Source organism: Emydura macquarii, unplaced genomic scaffold (genome assembly GCF_026122565.2).
Source record: "Emydura macquarii macquarii isolate MOO-44397 ecotype Brisbane River unplaced genomic scaffold, CSIRO-AGI_Emac_v2 contig_450, whole genome shotgun sequence".
Lineage (NCBI taxonomy): Eukaryota > Metazoa > Chordata > Testudines > Chelidae > Emydura > Emydura macquarii.
In genome coordinates this window covers 2,211,886-2,223,976 of record NW_027130587.1, presented here as the reverse complement: position 1 = coordinate 2,223,976, position 12,091 = coordinate 2,211,886, and the positions used below count along the sequence as shown (strand labels likewise).

Here is a 12,091-nt window from a genome sequence, read left to right as displayed (position 1 = left end):
GGAAGATTGAGGGGGGGGATTGAGGAAGAGAAAGGGGGAGGCAGGGACAGAGCAGGGACTGCGGCAAGCTGCCAGGAGCAGAGAGCACAGCTCAGGGCAAGAGCGAGTACGGGATGTGTGCAATGGGGCAGAGAGCGAGCGGCCCTGAGGGAGGGGAAGCTGCAAGAGTGGGGAGCGGAGACAGCGGAAGGGCAGCGAAAGACTGGCCAGGCGCAGGTGAACGCCCGAGCCGCGCTGCAGCAAAAGGCACGGGGGTGCCGTCCATCTGCATGCCAGCCGGGGGGGACTTGTGCTCAGCTCATAAAGCCTTTAGACTGCTCCAGCCCCGCTGCAAGGGCCTGGCCTCCCTCCCTGCCCCTACCAGGGTATTCCCAGGACCTTGTGCCCTCGCCAGGCCCGCCCTGCTGAAGGAATCATAACCCCGAGGGGTTTGTGTGTCTGACTGAAGGAGGGAAAGCAGACGGCAGTGGGCAGCCCTCCGCCAAGCCCAGCTCTCCGTACACTCCGAGCTGGGCAGATTTCAGCGATAGCCGCCGTGCGCAGGGCACGGATCCAAGCTGTGCATCGATCTGCAAGATCATTTCGAGCACTTGGCCTTAATAGCGTTGAACTGTCTCCTGCAGCATGAGACAGCGGCTCCTCAGGGACCCTTGATTCAGACGGCGGGCGCCCAGCTCCTTGGCTGAGTGCTGAGGATGGCCCTTTTCTCCCCCGGGTGAGACCCCCCCAGCTGGGAGCTGCCTCAGCGCCGCCTGCTGGCAGAGGCTGAGCAGTGCTCGAATTACGGCGCAGAAGTGGGGGGCCCTTTAAGAGCGCTGGCCGTGCTGGAGGCAGGTCAGGGTGACGTGCCAGGGGATCCCTGGGCTGGCACCTGTCGCCACCTCACGCTTACGCTCCCGTTTGCCTCTTGCCCTGCTTCTTCCCAGTGGTGTATAGAGGGTTTCCAGCACCCGGGGACCAAGCCTACATTTGCCCGCCCCCCCTCCCCCCCCCCCAGCCTCATGCTCCCCTCGAACAGGCAGGGTCCCAGCGTTGCCCCCCAGTCGCCCCAGGGAGGGGAGTCTGTACCTGTTGGGGGGGCATGAGGCACAAATGCAGGCTGGCCCAGCGCCCTCCCTCCCCACACTTACCCGGCGCACGGCTCTCCCGCTGCAGCCCCACAGCCTGACGCCGGCTCGGATGGGGGGCGGCCTCACCCCCCGGCCTCAGGTGGAGGCACCGGGTCGGCCCTTCGCAGAGGGTGGGGGTGCAGGAGGCTGAGGGGCGGCTGCTCCCGCTTGTGCTCCTGCACCCCCCACCCGCCAGTTGTGAAGGGCCTGCCCGGTTCTTCCCCTCTCCCCCCCAGGGTGGGGGTGAGGCCGCCCCATCTGAGCCAGTGCCGGGCTGTGGCGCTGGAGCAGTGGGTAAGTGCACTCCGGGCCAGCCCTTCACAGGGGGCGCAGGAGGCTTTGTGCCCCTCAGAGCCTTCTGCGCCCCCGCCTCCTGCACATCATGAAGGGCTGGTCTGGTGCCCCCCATAGACCGGTGCCCAGGGGCCTGGACATCCCCCGCCTCCCTTGGTATGCCACTGCTTGTGCCTCAGCTCTGCCTCCTGCACCCATCCAACACCCCCTAGCTCCCTGCTCCACTCCTGCATCCCCTAGCCCTGCCCCCATTTCTGTCTGCCCATCCACTCTGACTGCCCCCCACCCGCAGACTCCTCTGCCCAGTGCAGAGCTCCTAGAAGAGGCAGGGCCGGGTCTTTGCTCCCCTCTCCCCGCTCCCATTCTCTGCCCTCTTTCCCCCTTGCAGGGTCCCCTGGCCCTCAGCCCTTGGTCCCCTCTCCTCCTGCTGACCCTCCCTTCCCCCCTCGGCTCCCAGCTTGCCCCATCCCCTTTCCCGTCTCTCTCTCCAACTCGTTGCACAGTCGGCTTGAGCCGATCTCAGCCAAGCAGCTCCGAGGAGCTGGGCAAAGCCTTTAGGTTCCTGCTGGGATGAAAGGGGCTTCTCCAGAGCGGGGCACTGGAGCCTGGGTTACTCCAGTGAAGAGCCGAGGCCAGGCAGTGGGACCTGCTGTGGTCATGGGACAGCCCCATCCCCTCGTGCCCTGGCTCCCTCCGCAGGGCAGGGACGGCAGTGGCTGCTGCCACCACCACTGCTTTCTCTGCAGCCCCTGGCTCTGCTGCTGGCCACGCTGGGAGAAGCAAGAGGGCCAAAACACCCCCCCCCACACACACACATGCCCTTTTGAATAAGTGAGAAGTGAAGTAACCCCTAAACGTAGAAAGGGGCCACCCCAGGCCTTTCTGTAGCTCAAACACTGAGTCTGCAGTAATAAAATGTTGTCAGACTGGCTGCTCTCCGAATGACGGCCAGTCCCTCGGTTGTCTCTGGAAATGGGCCCGATTCCTGGCGAGTCGTTGAGGAGACCTGGGAGCTGAGAGTTTTCCTTTGCCTTCCTTTTCTGTGTCTCTTCCTCACAGGCCTCCCGGCTGATACACTACAGGGCCACAGGGACCGTTTCCTGGAGCAGTTCAAAAAGTAAGTGCCCTGAATGGCCAGCCTGTCCCTGGCTGCTGCCCGCTGTCACCTTTGGCGCTGATCCTCTGCGTGCTGAATTTAGATCAGCGGTTATTCCTTGTTCATCGGGAGACCTACATTCATTACGAATTAGGTAACTCGGTGGGCCACTTAAACCTAGCGTGCAGGCAGGCTCAGCGGCGGAGGAGAATCTCCTGGATTGGAAATGACCCATCTGTGGCTGAGAAATTAACCAAGTCCTGATTTCTGCGGCCCCCCCAGCTCACAAATGTTTCTCTTGGAGCTGGGCTAGTCTCTTTGCTGCACCCATTCAGTTGGGATAATCCACTGATGCTGAATAACAATTGCCTCATTACATCTCAGGAGGCTTTTGGGAACTAATGGCATTTTATGGGCAGCGCCAGCCAGTGATTTAAAACCACGAAAGCGTTTAATTGCGGTTTCACTGCCGTGTGCGCTCATCACACTGAGGTGAAAGTCCTGCTCCCCTGGCATTTCCTGGAAGTCTTTGAACCATTTCATATAAAGGCCCTTTTGGTGCTAAGAAAATAAGTGTTTAACCGTCGTTCTCAAGCTTGACCGTAGCCCAGCTGGGCTACAAAGGGTAACTGATGAAGCTGTCTCCTCGGCCAGATGGTGCACAGGTGTTGCAGTGGCGGGCTCATTAGAAAGGTCTTGCTAGATCCATTAATCTTCCCTCCCTCGGGAATATACCGAGTGAGCAGCGTTTTCTGTTTGAGGCGCTCCGGCTTCCATGCCCTCCCCGTTCACCTTCCCCAGCTCGGCGGGAGGTGCAGGCTGTCATATGCCGAAGGGATGCTGAGGAAACCTTATTTACAGGAGCAGGAAGCCAAACAAGGGGGAAAGGGAAGCAGGGAACTCAGGGGGGATGGATCTCTTGGTTAGTTATTCCAAGATTTAGCTGGTAAATTCTTTCCCCTTCATTCTTAGTCTCAGCTGCACTTTGCATCCGTGACGGCCCCTCCCTCCCTGGGTGTATGGATTCACCTTTTACCAATGTGTTCGCCACTTAGCGTGAGGCAGATGTCCAGGTACTGTCCCAAGGAGCAGAGCCGGTCCCCGCCTTGAGTTTTACGGCAGATGGGGTCAGTGTGACTGAAGGCAATGGCTGCCTTTCCCTCTCTGTGCGGGACACCTGCTGTGGGACCGCACACGACGGGCTCCGTTAACTGAGTGTGGTAGAGAAGCCGCCTGCGTCTGTGTGGAACTAACTGAGTAGTGCTAAACCAGACGCCTTCCATGGCCACAGCCGGGAGAGTCACCTCCCTTTCGTCCCATTTCCTTCCAGGCTGAAAGATTTGTTCTATCGATCCAGCAACCTGCAGTACTTTAAACGACTGATTCAGATCCCACAGCTTCCAGAGGTGAGACCCGAAAGCTTCTCTCTTGCCCTCGGGCACAGGCTCAGAGGAAGGGTTTGCAGCGACCATTGGCGTGAATAGACAGTGGTGTCTAGTGGTTAGTACAGGGCTCTGGGAGTCAGGACTCCTGGGTTCTGTTCCCAGCTCCACTGCGGCCTATGGACAAGTCAGTTAAACCCCAGCGTTGAAGGCTGGGTGCTGCAGGCAAGCCCTGGAAGCCATGTTTGCACTGACAGGACACTAGCTTTTCAGAGGTCCCAACTAATGCTGAGCAAAATGTTTAGGTAAAAAACAAATTCATTGAAAGAAAAACTGTTCAAAAACTCGGCGTCCCTTTGTACTATAGAATGGAAGCAAAGTGCTGCCTCAGAGCACCACTGGGACCCCCCTGGAGCTTCCTGGGATGGTGGGGAGGGCGGATTTGGCCCCCTTGTGTCTAATTCCCACAGAGCTGCTTTTCTTAAGATCCTGCCGTCAGTACCTTCTCCCCCCCCCCCTAGAATCCGCCCAACTTCCTACGGGCATCGGCACTCTCCGAACACATCAGTCCTGTGGTGGTCATCCCGGCTGAGGCCTCGTCCCCAGACAGCGAGCCCATCACCGATCTAGTGGAGATGGACACAGTGTCACAACAGGTGAGCACCTGGCCCATTGACGCCAGCCTCTGGGCCCGAGACTTGCTCTGCCTATGTCTGGCAAGACTTCAGCCGTCCAGAGAAGTATGTCTGGCTTTTGGATGCCTGGCGGAGGCCATGGGCTGTCTGGCTGTGGCTCTGATCTCCGGTCTCACACTAAACTCAAGGTCTGGTGCATGTTTGGCTCTGTGAGCTGCATAGAAAAGCCACAGGAAGTGGCGTCAATGCTGCCTGTTCCCCTGGGGTCAGGAATGAGTCAGCGCCCTGCGGGGTACCGTGCGGCTAAAGGTGCTGTCTGTCCAATATGACATGAAACCAAGAGTCTGAAGAGAGCCCATGGCCCTTACCGTGAGGGGGGCAGGTCTGGCATCCTGGCCAGGTGGTGACTGATTGCACTTGGCTTCCCTGCAAATCTACCTCCACATGACATGCTTCAGTTCCTGCGTGTGTGGGCGTGCGAGCCTGTGCATCTTGGGGAGTCTCCTGCCCAGAGAATGGAGCACTGCCATTCTCAGGTGGTGGCGTTTTAAACCCACTCTGCACTGGGGTGAACGACTGCCTGGCTGCAGGGCACTGAATCTGGCCCATTGCCTCTTCTAGTGGCTAATGCTGGTATTTGACGTGAAACAAAAAATGTAATGCTGGAGGGAACGGGGATTCCTGTAGGACCAGTAACTCCGTTGGGATCTAGTGGTTGCCGGCTGGGAAATGCAGCTAACTCTCACCACTACAAGTGCCTCGGAGGTAGCTGCTCCACTTGCTGTTCCAGACAGGGCTGGCCGCCTGTGTTCTGCAATTGTCCGTCTGTCCCAGTCAGACCCTAGGTGGGTCAGTCCTCTAGTGGCAGTAGCCCTGTTGTTTAAGAAAGGAAATGGAATTCATAGCCCAGCTGCCCTCAGCTGGAGCAGGCTGCATAGGAGATAGGGGCGCGTGCATGATGGGAGCTATCTGCTCGCAAGGGAGAAGGATAGATGTCTCCTACTGGCGTGGGTGTGGACTTGGGGCAGGGTGGGGTCGTGGTGTATGGGGAGAGGGGTCTGCCCTTGGGAGGGCGTGGGACTGAGGCGGGATGTGTGAACGTGCAGTGTTCCTGGCCTTGTGCAGGGTGGCAGTAGATCTGTCTTTGTTTTCCCCTCCAGAGCTTGTTCGACAATAAGTTTGATGACATCTTCGGCAGCTCATTCAGTAACGACCCTTTCAACTTCAACAGTCAGAATGGGATGAACAAGGATGACAAGTGAGTGCTGGCTCCGGGGCCCCCTTAGAAGGGACACCCTGCGGTTAGCTGGGGAGGACGCACCTGCCCTGGGGTTCATCTGTGAAGGACGCTGAGGGAGGGGTCCAGCTCTCGGAGTCTGGACTGGCTCTAAGATAGGACCTAGCTGCCTGGCCGTAGGCTGGAAGCCGGGTGAGTGGGCTAATCAGCAGCTGGCAAGTGGCTCCAGCATGTAGCACAGTGTAGCCTCCTGCAGCTCCTTGTGGTGTTCTAGGCAAGGAAAGGCACCTCTAGCCCCGAACACATGCCCGTGTGAGCTGGCAGTCAGCAGGGGCGAGACCTCGCTGGGTCACTTAGGAACACAGGGCTTGTCAGACTAGATCTGCCTAGGGGTCCATCCAGCCCAGTATCCTGTCCCCGACCGTGCACAGCTCCAGCTGCTTCAAAGGACAAAACCCTGCAGGAGGCGGTGATCAGATAACCCGCCCCAGGGAAAGTTCTCTCCTGACCCCAGTGGGTAAAGCTGCTCATGCCCTGAAGCAGGGGGCTAGATCCTTTCCAGAGCTCTTGTTTGTGTTTTAATCTTTACTATCACAGCTCCTCTCTGTATTCATATAATGGGCCAGCCCTTTATTGCAGCGCCTGCTTCTCTAGCGCCTGCTTTCACTTACATCTTATGGCAATGAGTTCCACAGGCTAACGGTGCATTGTAGGAAAATAGATTTCCTTTGAACAGATTTGAATTGGCCACCTTTCAGTTCCATTGAATGCCCCCTTGCTCTTGTCTTATGAGACTCAGGGAATAAAAGCTCCCAGGCTCCCTCCTCTAAACTAGTGGTTTTCAACCTGTGGGCCACAGACCCCTGGGGGTCCATAGACTACATCCAAGGGGTCCCATAAGGTTTTTGTTACCACAGAACAGTAGTTTTCAGCCTGTGGGCTAAGATTTCCAAAGGGGTCCGTACCACCATTTGAAATTGTTTAGAGGTCTGCAGATGAAAAAAGGTTGACAATAACTGCTCCAGACCATTCATTATTTTGTGTACCCCTGTCCTGTCCCCTCTTTATTCCTCTCTTTTTAAGGCAAACCTTCCCATTCTTTCCATCTCTCTTGATGTGAGACTGTTTCCAGGCTCCTGATCATTGCTCATCGCTGAAGCCCCTCTTCTTTTGCAATATCCTGGGAGGCAGGGTAACCGGTACTGCGCGTAGCATCCCAGGGGAGGGCACCCCCTCGGTTGATGTGATGGCCTTATAATGTTTTTTGTGTGATTCCCAACTGATCCCCAAACCTCTGTGTGGGGTGGCAGGAGCACAGGTTAAGGGGAACAGCAAGGAGGAAGCAACTGGTGTCTTTCTCCTTGTCAGGGACCGGTTGATCGAGCAGCTCTACCAAGAGATCAGTGCACTGAAGGGGGAGCTGCAGAACTTCAAGGCAGAGGTGAATGTAGAGCCCTTCTTCTTCTTCACGCTAGTGCAGTGTGCAGGCTGCGCGCTCGGTGACCCGTCAGGTGCAGGTTTAGGACCTGCATGGGAGCTCACGGTTGTGAGCGTCCGCCCTGTTCACCTGTGCGTTGGATAGGAAACATGCAGGGGATGGTGCTGGTGATTCGGTGGGTTTGCTGCTTCTGCTGAGTCACACTGAACCAGGGGCCCAGCCTGGCTCTGGGGGCACCGAGCTCCAGAGGTGCCAACTTTCCAAGCCCTGCCCACTTGTGATCACTACATGCCATGGGGTCTTTGTCTGAGGATCAGCAGTGTTCACACTGGCAGCCTGGCGTTCCTTGCCTTGGGGAGGAGCTCATCCCCGCAGACAGAGGCGGGGGCTGTTACTCTCCCTGTTGCAAAGACCACTCCTGTGCCGGGAGCTGCGCCAGGGGCTGTATTTCTGCTCAGCCCCCTTAGGGAGGGGTTGGATTTGCTCATTGCCCATGGACACAAGTGACAGCTGCTTAGAGAACAGCCAATCAAGCACTGGGTTATGCAGAGAGCTGTTGTTGTTTTCTAACTCACATCCGATTCCTGGGTGCTGACTGGCTGCTGCTTTTATGAATGGGTTTGTTAGTAATTATGGGCCTCGGGCGCGCCGATTGGCTGGCCCAGGTCTAATTAGCTACAGCAGTGGAACGGCTCTGCCCCGGAGCCCAGTGCAGAGCATCAGACTCCCACCTCAAAGAGCGGCTGGTGTCAGGGCAGCTGGGGCTAGAAGGATGTTTTGACCCAGCTCTCCACCTTGGTGCCCGCAGAGCCATCGCCTAGGGGTGCAGCTAAGGGGGCGGATCAGCGAGCTGGAGGCGGAGCTGGCGGAACAGCAGCACCTCAAGCAGCAGGCCCTGGATGAGAGTGATTTCCTGCGCACCGAGCTGGAGGAGCTGAAGAAGCAGTGGGAGGACACAGAGAAAGCGCAGAGGAGCCTGACGGAGATCGAGAGTAAGGAGAGACCTCCACTTTGCTTAGGAGTCTGCCTGCGCCCCTAGCCTCTCCAGCGGGGCTGGGCTCGCAGCTACTCCATCCCCAGCCTCTATCAACAAGGGGCGCTGGAGGGAGCAGGGCAGGCTGGCTGCCCGGATCTCCAGGCCACTCCAGTCCCAGGCTCCCTGAGCAGTACCTGTGTTTCCCAGCCAGAACGGCTGTAGGAATAGCGTGGCGTGTGCGTTCCCAGTGCGCTCAGCCCCGTGTGTGCTTGTGTTGTAGGGAAGGCGCAGGCTAACGAACAGCGGTACACCAGGCTAAAGGAGAAGTACAGCGAGCTGGTGCAGAACCACGCTGACCTGCTGCGCAAGGTAGGGCCTGGTTCCCCTCTTCTTCATTCCACCCCTGACCAGCCGCCTCCTGGCTTTGTGCCAGTTCTCATGCCCAGGAGTAGCAGGGATCTGCCACTGTAGACCCATGGCCCATTGTCCCCTCTGGAGAGGCAGCTCTGCTGCTGTTCCAGGAGCCGGTGGGCAGAGCTCCCCTTTGGGGAATCCCCCTTCCTTGCACTACACCTGGCTGCTCCAGCTCGATTCAGGGGCCAGGATTTTGCTCTGAGAGCAGGATGGGGCAGAGATGAGGCATGGCCCTGTCCAGTGACTGGGTGGGTGACGAGCAGGGGCAGATGCAGCTGTTGAGTTCTTGATGATGTTCCCCAGAACGCAGAGGTCACCAAGCAGGTAACGGTAGCGAGACAGGCCCAAGGCGATGTGGAGCAGGAGAAGAAAGAGTTAGAGGACTCCTTCCAGCGCGTGAGCGAGCAGGCCCAGAGGAAGGTGAGTCAGAGTGTGCAGAGCGGAGCAGGGAAGGCCCGGAGCGTGGGAGTCTCAGCCGGGGGTGCTGACTGGGTTAGTCTCCAGCGTGAGGGAGTTATGTGCAGCAGAGACAGGTCTACCGCCTTGTGCCCGCATGATGGCACGAGTGAGGGGGAGAAGGCTTCAGATTGGTGCTATCATAAGATCCGTAGCGCTAGGCGAAGGTCTGTGGTGGGTAATGAACACTCTAGGGCACCCTGCTGTGTGCGTATTCAAGGGCTGCTTCCACTCTGTCTGCAGACTCAGGAACAGGGAGAGGTCTTGGAAACCTTGAGGAGAGAGCTCACGGCCAGCAAGCAGGAGCTGCAGGCCCTCAAAAGCACTTTGGAATCCAGTTTGCAGGTGAGCACGTGCTTCCCTCGGTGAGATCTCCTGCTCTGAGACAGCAGCAGCCCCGAGCACGAGAATGCTCCCTGGCACCTTCCTCTGAGCTCCCCACCCTGCAGTGCAGTGTCCCCGCTACGAGCCGATTTGTGTTGGAGTGGCCGCCCGCACCGAACGGTGTGCTGGGCAGAGGTCAGTCCTGGACCCTTGCCATAAAAGCACAGCTACAGTGGTGGCTCCATGGCAGTGTTAAAGTCTGACACCATGGGGGAGGGGAATGTAGCCTGATTTTGCGTGTTTGTCATTGGAATGGGGTTACAGGCTCGCCAACTGATCTGATCAGAAGATAATGAGGTTCTTGTCCCAGAATCAGGCTCCAGAAGAGTTTTACAGGGACCCCAGGGTGCACGACAGGAAGGGTCACAGTGCTGGCCAGATTTGTATCATTTTATAAGCTTTTATCAAGATAACATAAAATGATAGACAAATGCCTGATTAAAAGGAAATGAATAATCACATGGATAGTGGGTAGGATTACAGTCTTACTTTAGAGACCCATGTGTGAGATATAGATCTATATGCACAGTATGCTTTGGATTAATATACACACATCCTTCCCTGCTGACCTGCTTGAGAGAGATGTCCGGTTCCTCAACTCTTAAGTAGAGGGGTGAGAGCGAGGCACTTCTGAGAGCTAAGAGCTGTACGGCTCAGACTAACACTACAAATAATACTAAGGGTGAACGAAGGAATCTTAACTCACTAACTCACAGAAGCTGCAAGAAGCAGTCGCTGACAATCGCCCCAAGTAACATGATTTGCCCGGAGCAATGTGGGTCCTTCTAAGTCCAAACTTGGATTCTTCCCCCCCAAATTATTAGGGTACACGTATTCTATAGGCTGGCAGGTCCGTGCGTATTAATGACACATCCACATCCTTTCCAGATGGTTCGTTTATCTCCCCTTTGTTATTTCTGGCCCTTTGTGGGTTCTGTGGTGTATCTGTGAAGTTTACTCGGGGCATAACCTGAGACAGCCCCTCCTGTTCTGATGCCTCCTGACTTATCTAGGGTAAAGGTTATCACCATACATGTCTTATCCTTTAACTCATCATTACTTGTCTGGGACAAAGGTCCCGAACATACGTATGCTAACTGCCTTAGCTTTCAGACAGGATGTGGACTGTAAGGTACCTTGCATTACAGCTAATACTTTCATCTGAATCTATGACTATTATAATAAAAACAACCATACTTAATCTATAAGGAAAAGTGTGCGTGTGTGCGTGCGTGCAAGCAGGCTAGTCCTAAAGGCCACAGGAAGACTGCACCTCTGCTTTCAAGAGTGAGCTGCATTTGTTTCTAGCCGTAGCCGCATACACGATATCGCACCGTAATTGCCAGTTCCAGTATTGTTTAGTAACGGCTCTGCAGGACGCCTGTGTTTCACTGCCCCCTCCAGCAGCTTTTAAAAAGCTGTTGCGCATTGTTCTCAAATTCCAGTAGATCACACAGTATCAGCTGTTTAAAATCACATAGGAATTGCAGTGTCTTGTGTGGGGAAGCAAGATGGGAATCTCAGTGGCATGATCCGGTGACCTGCCAGGACTAGAAACACTTTCTTGGGATCAGTACAGGCAGAACCCTAGAGCAGCACATTTCTCTAAGCATCAGCCTGGGCTCGGCGACCCAGAAGGAAAGCTCACTGCTCCCTAGCTGAAGCCAAACCAAACTGATGGTTTTTAAACTAATGAGCTTCCTAGTAATAAGGCAAAAATATGAGGATTAACAGAGGGAAGGCCCCGCCTGCTTGTGCAAAGTATGAATGAATACATTGGGGTTCATCTGAGCAACACCTGAGTTATAACAGGACATCTGTAAAGGGCTGTCCCTTTCAGCCCAGAGGAGAGGGGCATAAATAGACTCGCTTCCTGCAGGTAAGCGTGGTGAGCTTGCCTTGGAAAGAGGAAGCAGAGCATTGCACAGCTCTGGAGTTGCCGGAGACTGACAGAACGGTGTTGTGCGATTAAGGGCCAGGGTACGTGTGCTCGTGAAATACCCTGTGGCCCCGTCACTCTGCTGTGCCATGTCTTGCCTGCGTGTGACTCCAGGAGCGCTCGCTCCAGCCCCACGCCCTGGCTGGAGCGTGCTGCTCTTGGAGTGTCAACGGAAGCGGAGAGTCGCTGGTAAGTCTGGCTGCAGCCAGCAGGACGGGCTGGTGTCCCAGGGAGCTGGGAGCAGCGCTAGTGTCGCGGGAACTCGCTGTCACAGCACCCCGGCCTTGGGATTGTTTAATTTTGGAATTTAGTAGGGAATGAGGAAGGAGAGATCCCAGAATGAGGGAGTTTGGCCCACCCTCATCTTTTCTCTCCCCGGTCCCTCTTCTGTCCCCTTTGCCCTGCAGCTGAAAGCAGAGTGCAGCACTCGGACAGTGGGCCTGGAGCAGGAGCGGGACAGCCTGGCGGCGGCAGTGGCACAGCGCAGCCTGGAGGTGGTGGCCTTGCAGGCCGAGCTGCAGCAGCTGAACGTCACTCTGGACAGCGAGAAGGAGAGCAGCAGGAAAGCGCTGGAGACACTACAGAGCCGGCTGGGAGAGAAGGTAACTCCTGCCTTCCGGCTTGGGGGTGCCCAGGGGAGACGGCGGCGTTGCTACAGTCACACTCCATCCCCTTGAGTGCCCAGGGGCACCCTGGTGCCACCCAGTGCATTGGCAGCTCCTGTGTGAAAT

General features: G+C 56.5%; 1 protein-coding gene across 5 annotated transcripts in view; it reads left to right on the top strand.

The window, feature by feature from the left end:
- HIP1 (huntingtin interacting protein 1) overlaps nt 1-12,091 on the top strand; it is a 117,021-nt gene that overhangs the window by 89,819 nt on the left and 15,111 nt on the right. For 4 of the 5 annotated variants that reach the window (XM_067537762.1, XM_067537761.1, XM_067537763.1 and 1 more), the window contains exons 9-18: nt 2,463-2,520; nt 3,830-3,905; nt 4,403-4,537; nt 5,677-5,774; nt 7,122-7,194; nt 8,000-8,183; nt 8,448-8,536; nt 8,885-9,001; nt 9,281-9,382; nt 11,768-11,962. In XM_067537762.1, coding sequence (XP_067393863.1) covers nt 2,463-2,520; nt 3,830-3,905; nt 4,403-4,537; nt 5,677-5,774; nt 7,122-7,194; nt 8,000-8,183; nt 8,448-8,536; nt 8,885-9,001; nt 9,281-9,382; nt 11,768-11,962 — 1,127 coding nt within the window. The remainder of the gene's footprint in view (nt 1-2,462; nt 2,521-3,829; nt 3,906-4,402; nt 4,538-5,676; nt 5,775-7,121; nt 7,195-7,999; nt 8,184-8,447; nt 8,537-8,884; nt 9,002-9,280; nt 9,383-11,767; nt 11,963-12,091) is intronic. The other variant, XM_067537764.1, reaches the window with a different exon arrangement.